Below are 16297 nucleotides of genomic sequence, written 5' to 3' on the forward strand. Positions count from 1 at the left end.
TGCAGCTTGCTGCCCTAATCTGAGGAAGATGGTGTTGATACTTGTTTTGTTAGGGCAGTACTTCTCAGACGTTAATGTGCATCTGGGGATGTTATTAGATTGCAGATTCTGACTCAGTAACTGGTCTAGGGTGAGGCACCGTGTCTGCATTTCTAAACATTCCAAGGCACTGCTGATGCTCCTGGCCTGGCCCACACTTTGAGTAGCAAGGTAGTCAGGTCTTTCAAGGTTTTACTTTTATATAAAGTAGCTACAAGATTTGGTAGATATAAAGGTTTCACACAATACATTACATTAAACACTAACTATGTATACAGAGCTTCAATTCCTCCAAGAATTTGCAGTTAGAGATAGCCAAAATATAATTTTCATAACAAAACCTCTCCCATTCTTTTCTTCAAAATTGAAAAGAAACATGGAAAGAAAAACTGGTACACTGGGAATATTGGAAAGACTTCCCTGGAGGCAGCTGTGCTTTTAACTATAGCAGCCTTTTAGATAATAACCACCAAGAGATTGATACAGCAACTGAAGACCTGGGAACAGTGGTCACATATCCAATTTAACTTAAAAACATTTTTAATATAACACAGTTTATACCTTTTTCATGACTCTTGACAAGGGAAAAAAGTATTCAGAGATAATAAATGTATTTTTCATCTCAAAGTAGTCAAAAGTCAAGTGTTTAAAAGTCAAGAATATGTATGAAGAAAAGTAGCAATTTCAAAAAGACACTACTCTATTTATGTGCTATATGGATCATCTTGAAAGAGTCTATAACATTTAGAAATGTGATTTCCGTAAAGACAATAATAATCGTAACCAAAATTTACTAAATACTCATGAAAATTAAGTACTAGGCTCAGTGCTTTACATGTGTCATCTCCTTTATCCTCACAATCCTATGTGGTGGGAGCTAATATGACACCTAAGGCCCACTCTTGTCTTGGAGCCTTTGATCTAGCTGCTCCCTCTGCCTGTAATACACTTGTTCCAGGCCCTCACCTCCTATTTACATCTTGCTCAAATTTCACCTTTTCAAAGATAACTCCATTTAATACTGCAGTCTGCCCTGGTCCATCCATCATTTCCTTTATTCCAACTTTTGACCTCTAACATACCATATAATTTTCTTATTATATTTATTGTTTATTGTCTTTATCCACCCTTTTCCTTCTCACCAAACCCCACCCACACTCTCCCAGAATGTAAGTTCCATTAAGGCAGGGATTTTTATCTGTTTTGTTCACTAATCTATCCCAAGCACCTGGAACAGTGCTTGTCACAGAGTAGAAACTCCATAAATATTTTTGAATGAATGAATACCTATTTTACAGATGCAAAAAACTGACACTCAGTGCAGTTAAAAGACTTGTACAAGGTGATAAGCATTAGTGCCAGAATTAAAAACCAGATAATCTGACTCCAGATTAGTGCAATACTTGTTTAACAGAGCAATAAAGAAAGTGAAGATCAGGAATTTCTAAGTCTAAGCTGGCATCCAGACCCTTTGATTTCCCATGAATAACAAGATGGATAGATATAATCAACCAGCACTTCTCCAGGGTGGGCTCCAAAATAATTAAAACAAGGACCATTGGGATCTGGCATGAAGATAGAAGGCATGATCGTGGGATTTCAAGTCTAACAAGTCTCTAAAAGCTGCCTCTTTAATATCCATACATTTAGCAGATGCCCTTGATATAATGCATATAATGTGCTTGAGCCACTTTAATTAATGGCAGATGTTATTAGCTATGTGCAAGGCCCTGCACCAGTGTTTCTCAAACTTTCCTTCCTTAGGCAGGGGAGACACCTGTGGAAACCTGGAGATAATTCCAGATGGAGACATCTTTGGGGTTTTGTGTGTGCATACACCGTGAACTAGGAAGAGACTTGCTCACTCTCTTTTGCCCAAATCAACAGATGAGACAGCTTCCATGGGAATGACGGGGGAAAAGGGAGCTACTAATGGAGACTATGCAGCCTTCCAGAAGAATCAAACTGAGAGGAAGCGGCAAACACTTCTTGGGCCAATGGTAAGCTAAGACGCCTACCACTTGGTCACAAAAGAAGACACTGAGTGAGGCTCAGTGAGGTGCTGAGCAACTGGCCTAAGGTCACATGGACAGTAGGTATTGAAGACTTGAACTCAATCGGTTAGAATGCAAAACCCACGCTCTGGATCACTTCTATAAAGAACTTAGCACAGAGCTTGATCCCAGAAAATGTGAAATTAAAATATGTATAATACATATATACACATATAGGTGTGTGTGGATAGTCTTTCTGAAAACAAAGAGCTATTCTATTGTTCAATTCGCTTTTAATATATTTTTTTAATTGATTTCAGAGAGAGGAAGGGAGAGAGAGATAGAAACATCAATGATGAGAGAGGATTATTGACTGGCTGCCTCCTGCACACCCTCTACTGGGGATTGAGCTCCCAACCCAGGCATGTGCCCTTTACCGGAATCTAACCCAGGATGCTTCAGTCCACAGGCTGACGCTCTAGCCACTGAGCCAAACCAGCAGCTAGGGCTCTACTTGCGTTCAGAAAGTTTTCTCTCTCTCTCTCTCTCTCTCTCTCTCTCTCTCTCTCTCTCTCTCCTCTTTCTCTCCTCTCCTCTCCTCTCCTCTCCTCTCCTCTCCTCTCCTCTCCTCTCCTCTCCTCCCCTCCCCTCCCCTCCCCTCCCCTCCCCTCCCCTCCCCTCTTCTCTCTCTCTCTCTCTCTCTCTCTCTCTCTCTCTCTCTCTCTCTCTGATTTTCTTCTTATTGTGATCTTTACCAGGAGCACCTATCCTTTTCCACTTTCTCTTAAGGAAGGAGAATAAGCGTGGTGTGCAGATCTGATCACTAGAGGGATAAACTCCTTGCTAACCCATTAAGTTCCCCAGGAAGGATCTTGTCTCTTTTTTTCTATCTAGTCTATCTATAACAGCGATTTTCAATCTTTTTCACTATGGCACATATAATCTAATGACTAAAATTCTGCGGTATACCAAAAATATATTTTTTAACAATCTGACAAAAAAAAATAGGTATAATTTTGATTCATTCACACCAGAGTATTATTGTGTTGGCTGTTGTAATTTTTTTTATTTAACAATCTAAGGCAGTGGTTCTCAACCTTCTGGCCCTTTAAATACATTTCCTCATGTTGTGACCCAACCATAAAATTATTTTCGTTGCTACTTCATAACTGTAATGTTGCTACTGTTATGAATCATAATTTAAATATCTGATATGCAGGACGGCCTTTAGGCGACCCCTGTGAAAGGGTCGTTTGACAGGGTCATTCGACCACCAAAGGGGTCGCGACCCACAGGATGAGAACCGCTGATCTAAGGGAAAGGAGGTCAGTTCCCCTGACTAAATAGTCAGGAATTGCATGTTTTAAAAATTCTTGCAGTACACCAGTATGCCGTGGCACACCAGTTGAAAATTGCTTATCTATAACATCTAGCACAGTGCCTGAACATACTTATTGGTACTCAATAAATACCATTTTAATGAATTAATAAATAAAACATAACAGGGTTACCCCAAATAACCTCTCAGTTTCCCCCTTGGCTGAAAAGACCATAAGCAAAAGCCTTGAAGCATCTGCAGAGTGCTATGAAAATGCTCAGTAATGGAATATGTGCTAATCATCTGTATATTCCATAGTGAGACACTTTCATAAACAGAGAGATTGGGAAGGATCACAGAAAGACGGAAGGGGAAGGAAGAAGAAAACATATTTTGTGGAGGTCCATATCTATATATAAAAAAGGCTAAGCAACTGGCCGACCAGCAGACTGGCCAGTAGCTATGATGTGCGCTGACCACCAGGGGGCATATGCTCAATACAGGAGCTGCTGAGTTACAGCAACTTTGCAGAGTGCCGTCTCACACTCAGGGACCACTTGGGGGATGTCAGACTGCTGGTTTCAGGCCAGGCAGAGGGACCCCACCAGTGCATGAATCTGTGCATCAGGCCTCTAATATTGTATATATGTACTGTGCAAAGTGCTTTTTGAGCATTACCTCATTTAGTCTTCACAACAGTTTTGGGCATTAACTTTACTTTATAGGTGGGAAAACTGAGCTCTGAAGGATTTACTTTCTCCCCAAGGCCCCAAACCTACTAAGGATCAGAGGGATCTGTCCAGGCCTGCTTGACTTCAAAGCCCATTTTCTTTCTACCAAACCATAATGCAGTGCTCTATAGATTCTTTGCTTCCAAAATAGTGTTTTAAAGATGTTTAAGCACTCTTGTGAATTACTTACACTGTTGAATCATGTTTCCAATTTTTATAAATAGGGTCCACATTTTGCTTGAACTCTTTTCTCTAAAATTTAATATTTTTGTGATGGATTCCTTCAGTTTTTCCTTTTAAGCAGAATTTCTGCTTAACAAGTCACTCTAATGTCCCATTGCCCCTGGCAATGTTCATGAATTTCCAATAGATGCTCTTCTCAGAGTCATTTGCTCACATTTACTTATATTGCAAGCAAATCCATGGTTGCTCTTGCAATGACTTTTTTTAAATGTTCATTTTTGCCTTGGTTGAGCATCATCCTAAGCACAGAGAGGTCACTGGTTCCATTCCCAGTTAGGGAACATGCCCAGGTAAAGGGCTCGATCTCTAGTAGGAGAGCATGAAGGAGGCAGCCAATTGATGTTTATATCTCTCATCAATGTTTTTCTCTTTCTCACTAATGTTTTTTTTCTCTCTCTTCCTCTCCTTCTAAAATCAATAAAAACATATTTTTAAAATGTTCATTTTGTTTTAAATGTAGCTAGAATTTTAAATTATAAAATTGATCTCTTTAAGACTATAGCTGTAGTATATCGCCATATTACATTTTTCTGCAACAATAGAAGTGAGGAATGGTATATACTAGTATAAGTGCAGACTAAGACCAAATAGAGAAAAGTGCTGACTTTCATCTGCGGAAAAACTTAATTAAATGACTTGAAGCTTTGACTCTAATTACAAGGAGCAAGAAATTTTCTAAAGGCCAATTCCAAGGACAATTTTTCTTAAATCTTTTCTCCTATCCACATGTCAATAAAGAAGCTACTGAACAAAGCTTTATGCCGGAAAATACAGTGATGAATGTATTCTTATAATTAAATCCAGGCAGTCATTATCTATGGTTCTCAAGCTTTAGAGTACACTAGAATCAACTGGAGGGAGGTTAGCACACAGATTGTTGAAAGGGTTCCCAAGATCCTTTCAGGAGTTCATGAGATAAAACCTTTTCACTACAACATTAAGACACTTACTTGCCATTTCACTCTCATTTTCTCACAAGTGTACACTGGGTTTTCCAAGGCCTATATCACATGTGATAATGTCATTGCTCAGACAATTAATGGAATATATGCTTGTATATTCTTGTTTTCTAGACTTCTAAAGTATGGTTTTGGAGTATAAGTGTGTATGTTTACAATGGTTAACTCAGTTTGTCCTCAATACATCTACTGTTCTCAACAAGCTTTTTTTCTATTACACCTGCTATAATCTGTATAACTCCATAACCATCCAATAAGTTCTTTTGAAATTCTAATGTTTTTCTTATGCCTATATGAAAATTAAAAAATGTTGTTGTCTTATTTTGCAATAACATTTAAAATTATTTTGAAGTTTACTGTACTTAAAAGAGTAGGTTATTGTATTACATTGGCTAGAAAGGTGCATGAGGTAGCTGAAAGACTGACAGAGCCTTCTGCAATTGACAGTGTTGAATGACTACTGGGTGAAAACTCAGTAAAGTTAGGAAAAGGAATCACCCCAGTGCCACTTCCCAATAATACAGTAACTTGTTAAATTAAAGCATGAAGACAAAGTTAATATTTCAGGATATTAATATCTGGATAAATCTCTAGACAGCTTTTTCTCTTGCATCCACCCAATTAAGCATTAATAAAAATTTTCTGTGTGAATGGCACTAAAATAACTTGGTTTATTGGCACTAAATACAATGCTTGGCACTAAATACAAATGGTGATGCAATATATAAAGTGTAAAATAACTGATTTGACTCTCATGTTTGTACTGGAAAACTATGCTGTAAACTGAATTGGTAATTTTTTCATGGAACAACAATTGGACTGATGGTACAAAAGCAACAGTGGGTAAAACTTCGGGAAGTTTAGCACAAGTCAAGTCAGGAGCATCAAACTATCCTAGTGATCACTGTCATATAACTGCAATAAAACAAAAATACTTCCTCTGATAAAACAATAAAAGTTATTAATTTTATTAAATTTTAACCCCTGAGTACATATTGAAAAAATAATCTGTATGACTAAATGAAAAATATACATAAAAGACTTCATCTCCACAGCAAACTATGATGTCTGTCTCAAGGACAAACACTTGTATGATCGAGTTGTAAACTGCATTGGTAATTTTTCATGGAACAACATTTTTACTTGAAACAATGACTGACAGACAAATTGTGATTATTCAGACGGGTTTTTAAAAGATATTTTTTCACAAAAATGAACAAAGTAAGCCTGTCACTTCAAGGAAAACAACTGACAAAACCTGCTGCTGATTATAAATTTTGAACTGTTGAATGAAAGTTAGGATTTTAGGATATTTGTATCTGTACTATGAGCTTGTCTGCTTCCCAAAACGTACAGACTTTTTTGATTCGGTCAGCAGTGATAATAAATGTGCTTGATGCATTATGATGAAATGTGCCAACATTTGGGATATCTGTGTAACAATTCACAACTCAGCAAAACAGTGTTTTCCAAATGATCAATGCATGGTGTTACAACATCATACATGGGTAAAAGATACATTCAAAATACAAGACCAATAGATTTTAATGCATCAGAGTATGAAAAGTCTATTGATATGGCTTCATATTTCACATTGCGACAAATCTTTAGGAAACTATCACTTGTAGAATTTCAATGTAGTATCTGAGAAGAATAGCCGCAAAAACCTGAAAAAGGCTATTCAAATACTTCTCTGTTTTCTAGCTGTATATCTCTGTGAGAGCAAATTTTCTTCATATTCTTAAACCAAAATAACATATTGCCACAGAATATAGCAAATGATGTGAGAATCCACATATCTTCAGTTGAGAAACAGCTATAGACAATTAGGATTTCCATAATGTAATATCCTAGCCAGATCACCCTATATAATCCTCCACTAGTTGAGAAGAAATTTCCATGAACAAAAAAAGTCCAATCAGCGTTCATGCCTCTCTCTTAAATATTAGTGGAGATCTCAGGATCATTTATCATTTAGGAAAATTCATGTGAGAGACAAAAACCGAAATAAAGAAATGAGGAAGGGAGGAAGGACATAGAGGACAAAATGTTTAATTCAGAAACTGTAAGGAGAGAGAGAGAGAGAGAGAGAGAGAGAGAGAGAGAGAGAGAGAGAGAGAGATATTGAGAGAGAGAGAACAAACAGAGGGAAAGAGGAAGGGGAGAGAAAAGAACAAAAGAAACTAAATAAACAACTAAAATTAAGATCCTCAAGAAATAAGGAGCTAAGCTATATGAAGCCATAGGAAAAAAAAAAAAGAAGAAAATTTTGAGGATTAAAAAGAGCTTTTGGAAATTAGAAATACAACAGAAATGAAAATGTCAACAGAAAATATGGATGATTAAGAAGATTTATCAGAAAATGGAAGAAAAACAAGAAAGAGAAAAATATATAAAAGTTAGAGTACTGTTTGAGGACTTCTGATATCTGATAGTGGAAATTCCATAAAGAGAGAGCACAGAAAATAAATAGAAAAAAATTATCCAAGAAAAAAAATTCAAAAAGAGATTTCTAAACTGAAGGGTAAGAATTTCAGATTGATAGGGTCTACCAATACCTACTGAACAGAATAAAAAGAGAACCATGTAAAGGATCGCTTAGGACAAAAAGATCTTAAAAGTACCAAGATAGAAAAAAAAAAGGGCAAATAAAAGGATTGGAAATTAAAAAGGTATTGGATTTCTCAATAGTTACAAGGAAAGCTAGAACAAAATGGAGCCAACGCATCAAAATCTTAGGGAAATCTTTATGCATCCAAAATATAAATCAAATTCTAATACAAGGTCTCAACATGTTTACTTCTCATTTATCTTTTCTCAGGAATTTCCTGGGGGAAAATGTTCCCCCCAAATAGGGAGTAAACCTCAAAAAAAGGCATTGATCCAACAAATAAGAGAGTCAAAGGAATCCCCAGGATGATGGTGAAGGGAGATCCCAGGATAACAGCTGTGCAGGAAGCACAGAGATCAACCAGTCCAGATGGGATCAGAGGAGGACAAGAAGAAACTGATGGCTACCTGGGGGTGTTTGCACAGAGAGAGATTTACCCTCTGATACAGAGTTAGGGATAGATTAATAGGAAATTAGGCAAATGAAAAAGACAGTTATTAATTCCAGAGAAAGCAAAAAGTTGTGAAAGAAAGAAAATGTAACCATAGCACACCACATTCTCTGCTGTGAATCATATTTATTAGTAATAAAAATGTGAGCACTGAATTCTGATCTCACCAATACTTAAGTAAAATGTTGGAGGATGGACAAAGGAAAGTATGTTTCAGTGTGCAAGGAGTTAGGGAGGTAAGAGAGCTAAATTCTCATTTTCCATAGTAGGAAATTAATAGATAATATTTGAATTGGAAAAAAAGTCAAGAAACAGCAGGATCAGACTGTTACTTAGAAATATGGAAATAAGTATCAGAAGTGGCTAAAATTATGATGATGCTTCTATAGAGGGGCAATAAGAGGTGGGAAGGGTGGAGCTGGGTACTGCTGGTTTCTATTATGAAGAAAAATGCACTACATGCTGATTACAGAAAGACTGGAAACTACAAAAAAGAAAATATGAGAATAAAAGAGTCCCTATATGCCATCTACCTAAAGATTAACACTATAAATCTATTAGTGCATTTTCTTTGAGTTAATGTGCATTTTATATTATTGGGGTATGACTTGTATATTTTATATTTTACTTTATTCACTTGACAAAAGCATTTTCCCATTTATTATGTTCTCATACATATTTTCAGAGCAATATATTATTTTGTAATAAATAACATTATGTATTTAGGTGTAACAATGTAGGCCTATTTTCCTAATATTTTATTTTGAAAAATTTCAGAAACAGGTGAAAGAATTATATAGTGAAAACCATATATCCATCACCATGGTATTACAATGAATGCTTTGCTATATACATCCTCTACCACACATTTATCAATCTATCCCTTTATCCATTCATTGATCTATTTTATGTATTGAGGCATTTCAAAGTAAATTGCAGGCTTTGATAAACTTCATCCTAAACACTTCATCAGACATACTATTGATTAGAGTGCAGTATCTGTTTATGGTTATTTTTCTTAAGTTTTACATACAATGATATGCATAAATATTAGGTATATCATTTGATGAATTTCAAAAAATGGATAATCCTGTGAAAACTAAATTGCTATCAAGATGTAGATTACATTATACTCACCCCAGACAATTCCCTCATCCTCTCAATCCATATCCCTACCCCCTACATCGACAAAGGCAGTCAATGTCCCCATTTTTAAAATCTATTCCAAAATTTCATGTAAATAGAATGATACAAATGTATTTTTATATGACTTTTTGCACTTAGCATAATGTTGAGGTTCATTCATTTGTGGAGTCTATCATTAGTTTGTTCTTTTATCTTGCTGAGTAGTATTCCTTTATACAAATATACAACAGTTTGTTTATTCTCTTGTTAATGGCACTTGGTCTGTTTCTAGTTTTTGCCTATTTTTAATAAAACTGTTATGAACCCTTCTATAAAAAGTTTTTGTGCAGTATAGGTATATGTTTTCATTTCTTTTGGTTAAATACCCAGCAATGAAATGATTCTACAATTAATGCTTTACACACTACAATTAATGCTTTACTATATACATCCTCTACCACACATTCTTGATTTACTTTACAATATTAAGAAATTTTCACCTCAGCATTTCTCAGGGTTAGAGAAACATGGCATTTGGTTTTAATTTTTACTAAGTCCTCCTGGCCAGGATTTTCTGGAATTGTTCCAAATCTTGACTGAACACTATAGCTGGAAGGGATAAATGACAGATCTCAGGTGCTACTTGTTGTCCTCAAATGAGTTAAAAACTTTGGGGGTATTTTTAGAGTAGTTGCAAACATATGATCTATATCTTGAGAGATGGCCAGTATTTTTAAAGTAGCCAATAAACAAAACATGTTTATGAAACAATCTATTTCTCCAATATAAAAATTACTGCGCTCATTTCATTCCATTTGCATGGTAAAGTGTGCTTCACTAGGGAAGAAGAGCTTTCTCTGATCCCTCCCTGTCAGCTATAATTGATCAAGCCTTACCCATTAATATTTGTATACTTATTTCATTAGTTCTCCCTACAAACACTACAAATTCTTCAAGTTCAACCTTTATCCTACATTATCCAGATAGTCTTTTGTGAGGACACTGAAGAGGATTTAAATTCCCACACTGGAATGTAATACTTTCAGTAAAGGATCATTTATTGCTATCAAAGCAGTAATAGTTAGTAGATTATTCCAACTTCAACTCAAAACTCTGCCACTTTCTATGCAATCTTTGGATTTTTTACAACTTTCTCTAAATCATATATAAATAGAGATAAAAAGAGTCCCTACCTCATTTGGTTGTCGTGAGGAGATATGGTAAGGCATATAAAAGTTTGCAACAATTCCTGCCCTATTGTTATTATCATTGTTGTTATTGCCCAATAAACAATTGCCTAATTGGAGGGCTGGGTGAAAAAGGTGGAGAGATTAAAAATTACAAATTGGCAGTTACAAAATAGTCATGAGGATATAAAATACAGGGTAGAGAATATAATAAATGAAAATGTAATAATTAAGTATGGTGCCAGGTAGGTACTTGTAATATTAGTGGGATCACTTTATAAATTATATGGCTGTCTAACTACTATGCTCTACACCAGAAACTAATCTATAACAATAAAAGCATAATATGCTAATTTGACCGGACAGCCAAACGACCTTCCCATCCTTCCGGATGACCTTCTGGATGAAGCCAGGGCTGCGAGGGCCGAGCCCCTTTCACAAATTTCGTGCATTGGGCCTCTAGTATAAAATAATATTGAATGTTAACTTAATTTAAAAAGAAGAAAACTGAGTCTCATAAAGATTTGCAAAGGTAACAGAGATAACAATTGAAAGAACTGTGGTTCAAACACAAGTTTTCTAATATCAATGCCTTTGTGCTCAAACACTCAACCATATGGGTGTCTGGTTCTATTATTCCTTTTTTGTTGTAGTTTGAATATGCCACTTTTAACTTAAGCAATTAATAAAATGAAAGTGTTGTTTTAAAAGAAAAAAAATTGCCTAAATCAGCAGTTGTTGAATAAAATAATGCTATTTTGGTGGAAGAAAAAAACTCACAAATTATAAAAATAATAATTGTAAGTTACAATAAATTCTATGAAAAAAAGAGCTAAGAAAGAGAATTGATGAGGAACCTATTTTATAGGGAAGGCTTCTTGAAGGAGATAACATGTAAGTTGTGCCTTAAGAGATGAGAAGTAGCAGGTCACACAAAAAAATGGGGAGAACAGTATTCCAGGCAGAAGAATAACATGTACAAAGGTCCTGAGGCAGCCATGTCTGTGAATTTTCTATGAACCACAAGACCATGAGTGTGTTGGGACAGCATGAGTAAGGGTAGAGTAGCACCAGATGCAATCACAAAGAGTAGAAAGTTTGGCTTTTGGGCTAAGTGCAAAGGGAAGATCCTGAAGGGTTTTAAACAAAAGAATGACAAGATTGTCAGACTTACTCTATCCATGACTCACAAAAACAATTTGAAGGAAGGTAAGATAAAATAAACAATTTGAAGGAAGATATGAAAAATATCTGGAACTTGTTTAGAGAAACTAAGAGTATTTAGGTAGAATACAATATTTTCCATCGTAATTGAAGTTACTGATTGCCAACAAACCAAAAATCCTTTTGGGATACTTAATAAAGATTTCATCCACTTTCTTTCACACCTGTTATGAATATGCAAGGACTACAGTGACCCACTTAAAACAGAGGAAGACAAGAGTTCATGAGCTAGGGAGCAAGGGTTGGAGTAACTGAGAAAGATGGCCATAGTTGATAGCTCTGAGGGCACAGAATGGGAGCATGTAGCTGAGCTACGAAGACCACATTAGATGAAAGATGATTTGGAGGATGCTGTGGGATAGATTTCTTACAAAAAGGAAGGGCAGGATTCCAGTATAAAACTGTGAGACATTGTAAGATGTTGGACATTCCAGAATACATGGTATAAGGAGACTTAGAGAAAATGTAAATTTATATTTCAGATAATTATTGTTATAAGTCAATCTCCCCTTAGGGTAACATAGTTCTGCTATTTTAAGCTTCTTCCTGGAATGTTGGAGGGGTTAATTCTCTCTTGAAGCTGCTTCATTCCCTTCATATTCTTTTTTTTTATTTGCTTCATATTAGTGACTCTCTTGGCACTAATTAAGACCACTGCCATTAATGTAATGAAGCATTTCTATTTTCATATGATATATTGAGTAATTAACAATATTTCCTCTCTTAAGGAAATTTATTCCTAAGGAAAAGCTTATGGGGAAATGCTGGCATGTTCAAATTTCCATCACCTGCTCACTGACGACAGATTGATTTAAAAGTGTACATAATAGCCGAGCTTTCCCAAATGTGTCAGTGTTGCTGTTTTTTGTAAAATTGTATTATTATGAGATAGTATGTGTCATAAGAACAGCTTTGGGGTTAGTTTTAACTTTTTTTCTTGGAGGATGAAGAATAGTCTATTAAATGTCAGATATAAACTTCATGACAAGTAATATCTTTTATTTCACAGCAGCTGATAGATAATAAGAGCAAAAATGGTGAATACCTACTGTTGCCAGGTAACTGCATCCACTGTGCTTCCTGCCACCTTCATGAACCTGTAAGGAAGAAAAATAACAAAGATATTGCAACTTGAAGCAAACCGTATCTACAAAGTTAAAATGAAATAAAATGAAATAAGCTGAGACATACATAAATCAGGCCAATGCCTGGGTAGCTATGCTTTCTGAAAGTGTCCACAGCCCTTTTATAAACATGGTCTATCCAACAGCTATTGAAGTTAAACTGTACAGAAGGTAAAGGTAACTCTACTTTCATCTTTCCACACATCCTTACCATCTGGAACTCAAGACCCTATAGGACATTATGCCTATGTCTATCTTCCCAAGCCGATGCCTGATAGCTCCCACGTCACTCTCACTATGATCAAAACTTATCTGCCCCATTTTGTATTCTCTAAAGACTCTGAGATTTGCTAGAAAGCTATAAATAAAGGATGACATTTCACAAGAATTAGAACACAATCGATGCCTCTGAAAAACCTCAGACCTCTCCTTTTGAAGAGGGCACAGGGAAACCCAATTTACTTATACAAGTATAAAGTGATATCAAATATACTCCTATGATGGGCTGGGAGATATGCCTTTCAACCCTGAGACCCTGAAGAACTTTTCTTCAGACAGAAATTATCTTCAATCAGGACTTCATAACAAAAGAACTCTTCTACTAGGAAGGGAGATGGTATTTTTCAGGAAGGCCCTATTCCTGCTCTACCCCAGCATAACCTTGCCAGGTGTAGACATAAGCAAAGGGGTTTTGCTTTGTCCAAATAGAGGTTCTGCGTTGCCATTATGGTAGAAGAGGACTGAGTTTCTATAGGTCTAGAGAGAGGTAGAGAGAGGACAACAGGACTATGACTTAGCATTAGAGTGAAGTTTATAAAAGAAGATGAAGAAGAATGAGAGGAACGAGACAGGGACTGGGATACGGAGAGGAGAGGGGAGGGAAGAGAGAAGCAGTTGAAGGAAGAGGGGTGGAGAAAAGGCTTGGGTATTCTCTTTTCCACCCTGCCAAGTGCTCTTTCTAAGTCAATATGCATAGAATCAGCTACCTGCTTGAATAGAGAGGGGAAAACTGGAAAAAAAATAGAGGGAGAATAAAAACAGATTAGCATCTCAAATACTATCCTGGCCACGTACATATTCTAAGCAGTGGAGACCTAATAATAATCTTACAAGTAGGATCATCCAAAACTAAAGAGGGGGAGATAAAATTTTACACCCCTCCCAAGGATATTTTAAAAATTAGAAAACCTAGACAAACTTAGATATAAGTTGTTCGGTTTTTTTAAATCCTCACCCAAGGATATTCTTCCATTGATTTTTAGAGAGAGTGGAAGAGAGGGGAAGACAGAGAAAAATATCAATGTGAGAGAAACACATCAGTCGGTTGCCTCCTGCATGAGCCCCTCCCAGGGCCCTGGGCCGGGAGGAGTCTGCTACCCAGGTACCATGCCCTTGACCAGAATTGAACCCAGGACCCTTCAGTCCACAGGCAGACGGTCTATCCAGTGAGCCAAACTGTCTAGGGCTAAGTATAATTTTTTAAAAAGAAACAAAATGCTTAAAATATATTTACATGAGCTTTACTCCTCCAAAATAATTTCTAAAATCTCTGAAATAGAAATACTATTTTATATAAAGCTGTCTCCATTGATATATAAAAATAACCATAATGAAAATAACACTGACATTTATAATGCTTTCTCACTGTAAATTTTTTTTCAGCTTTGTATGTGCATAACTTCACATAACCCTGAAAACAACCTGAGTAGGCAGATATTTCTAATTTATAGTGGAGGAGGCTGAGTCTCATAGAGGTTATGTACTAGCTCAAATTCATAGAGCTCATTACTAAACCCAGGTTCTCTGATTTCAAATCCTACCCTCTTTCTAGGATCCTGTGCTGCCTCCAAGCTGTTTTCACTGAGGCCAAGAAGTGCAGTATAACTCTTAGATGCAAAAATAAGTAAATTTGACTTGAGAAAATACTACCATATTTATCAGAAAAGGCATAAAGGCCTAAGCATCGTCTTTTCCTGCTGGCTCCCTCTCACAGACTTTAGCATTTCCATGCCTGTTTGTAAGACAAGGCGCTAAAGCAGGTATCAAAAGGTGACTGACTCATGGCCTCTGCTATAAGACAACCACAATAAAGTCAAGAAGACAGACACTGAGACAATTAGCTATCAGAATCTCTATGTGTGCACTAGTGGTACAAACTAACTGTTATGAAACAGCAGTAAAGGGAGCAGTTAGTTCTACCTTCTCTGGTGTTAGAAGAGGGCTAAGCATTGAGAAAAGCCTCACATCACACATGACATTGCATCTGGCATTGAAAGAAGGGTAGGATTTTGCCATGAAGAGGGAGGTATAGAACAGCTTGAGCAAAGCAAGGAAGAGTCAAAATGAGTGTGTTCTCAGGAGTCCAGAGTGGCTGAATGTCAGGGAATAGATAAGGGAGTAACAGGAGGTCAGAGGAGCCTGTGATGCTAGTGTGTCTGGCCTTTATCATGTAACAACTAGGTACACTTCCCTATCCTATTTATATTTGTATCACTAGCACTTAACATATTAATTATAAAATACAGCTAGCTCAATTTTCATATGTATATTTGGATTTACCCTGTGTTTAAACAAGAGAGGGAGTGTCAGGATCAGATACGAGTTTTAGGAAGCTCACTCTGCTTATGGTAAACGTTACAGGTATAGGTGTGGACTAATTGACAGGAGATGAATGTAGAAGTTGGGAGACTTTGAAACGTGAGAATGAAGAAAAGACACAATTGAGAAACACTGCTGGAGCATCTAAGAGGACCTGACAGGTGTGTTTAAGTGGGGGGAGAGAGAGTACCCCAAAGTTTAAAAGTTTTTCTAAATTTTTTCAATAACATTGAATGTGATTTTTTAACTGATTTGAGGGGGAAAGAGACAGACAGACAGACAGACACACACACACACACACACATACACAGAGAAAGAGAGAGAGAGAGAGGAACACTTATTTGTTGTTCCACTTATTTATGCATTCATTGGTTGATTCTTTTATGTGCCTTGACCGGGACCGACCTGAGACCTTGGTGTATGGCATGATACTCTAATCAACTGACCTACCCGGTCAGGGCCTCAATATGATTTTATGTTAGTTTCATTATATGTACAGTATAGTAGTCATATAATGATACGCTTTATAAAATGTTCCTCTGACATTTCTAATACCCATCTGGTACCATACATAGTTATTATGATATTATTGACTATATTTCCTATGCTATACTTCACATCCTCTTGACTATTTTGTAACTATTAATTTGTACTTCTTAATTCTTCACCTTTTTCACCCAGCCTCCCAACCCC

General features: G+C 36.4%; 1 protein-coding gene across 1 annotated transcript in view; it reads right to left on the reverse strand.

Annotated features, from left to right (window-relative positions):
- The window catches only part of HPSE2 (heparanase 2 (inactive)), a 529690-nt gene that overhangs the window by 162486 nt on the left and 350907 nt on the right, over positions 1 to 16297 (reverse strand). Inside the window, exon 6 of the mRNA XM_081104611.1 lies at positions 12932 to 12979. Within this exon, the coding sequence (XP_080960737.1) occupies positions 12932 to 12979 (48 nt within the window). The remainder of the gene's footprint in view (positions 1 to 12931; positions 12980 to 16297) is intronic.

This window comes from Myotis nattereri (assembly GCF_964212035.1).
Source record: "Myotis nattereri genome assembly, chromosome: 13".
Taxonomy (NCBI): domain Eukaryota; kingdom Metazoa; phylum Chordata; class Mammalia; order Chiroptera; family Vespertilionidae; genus Myotis; species Myotis nattereri.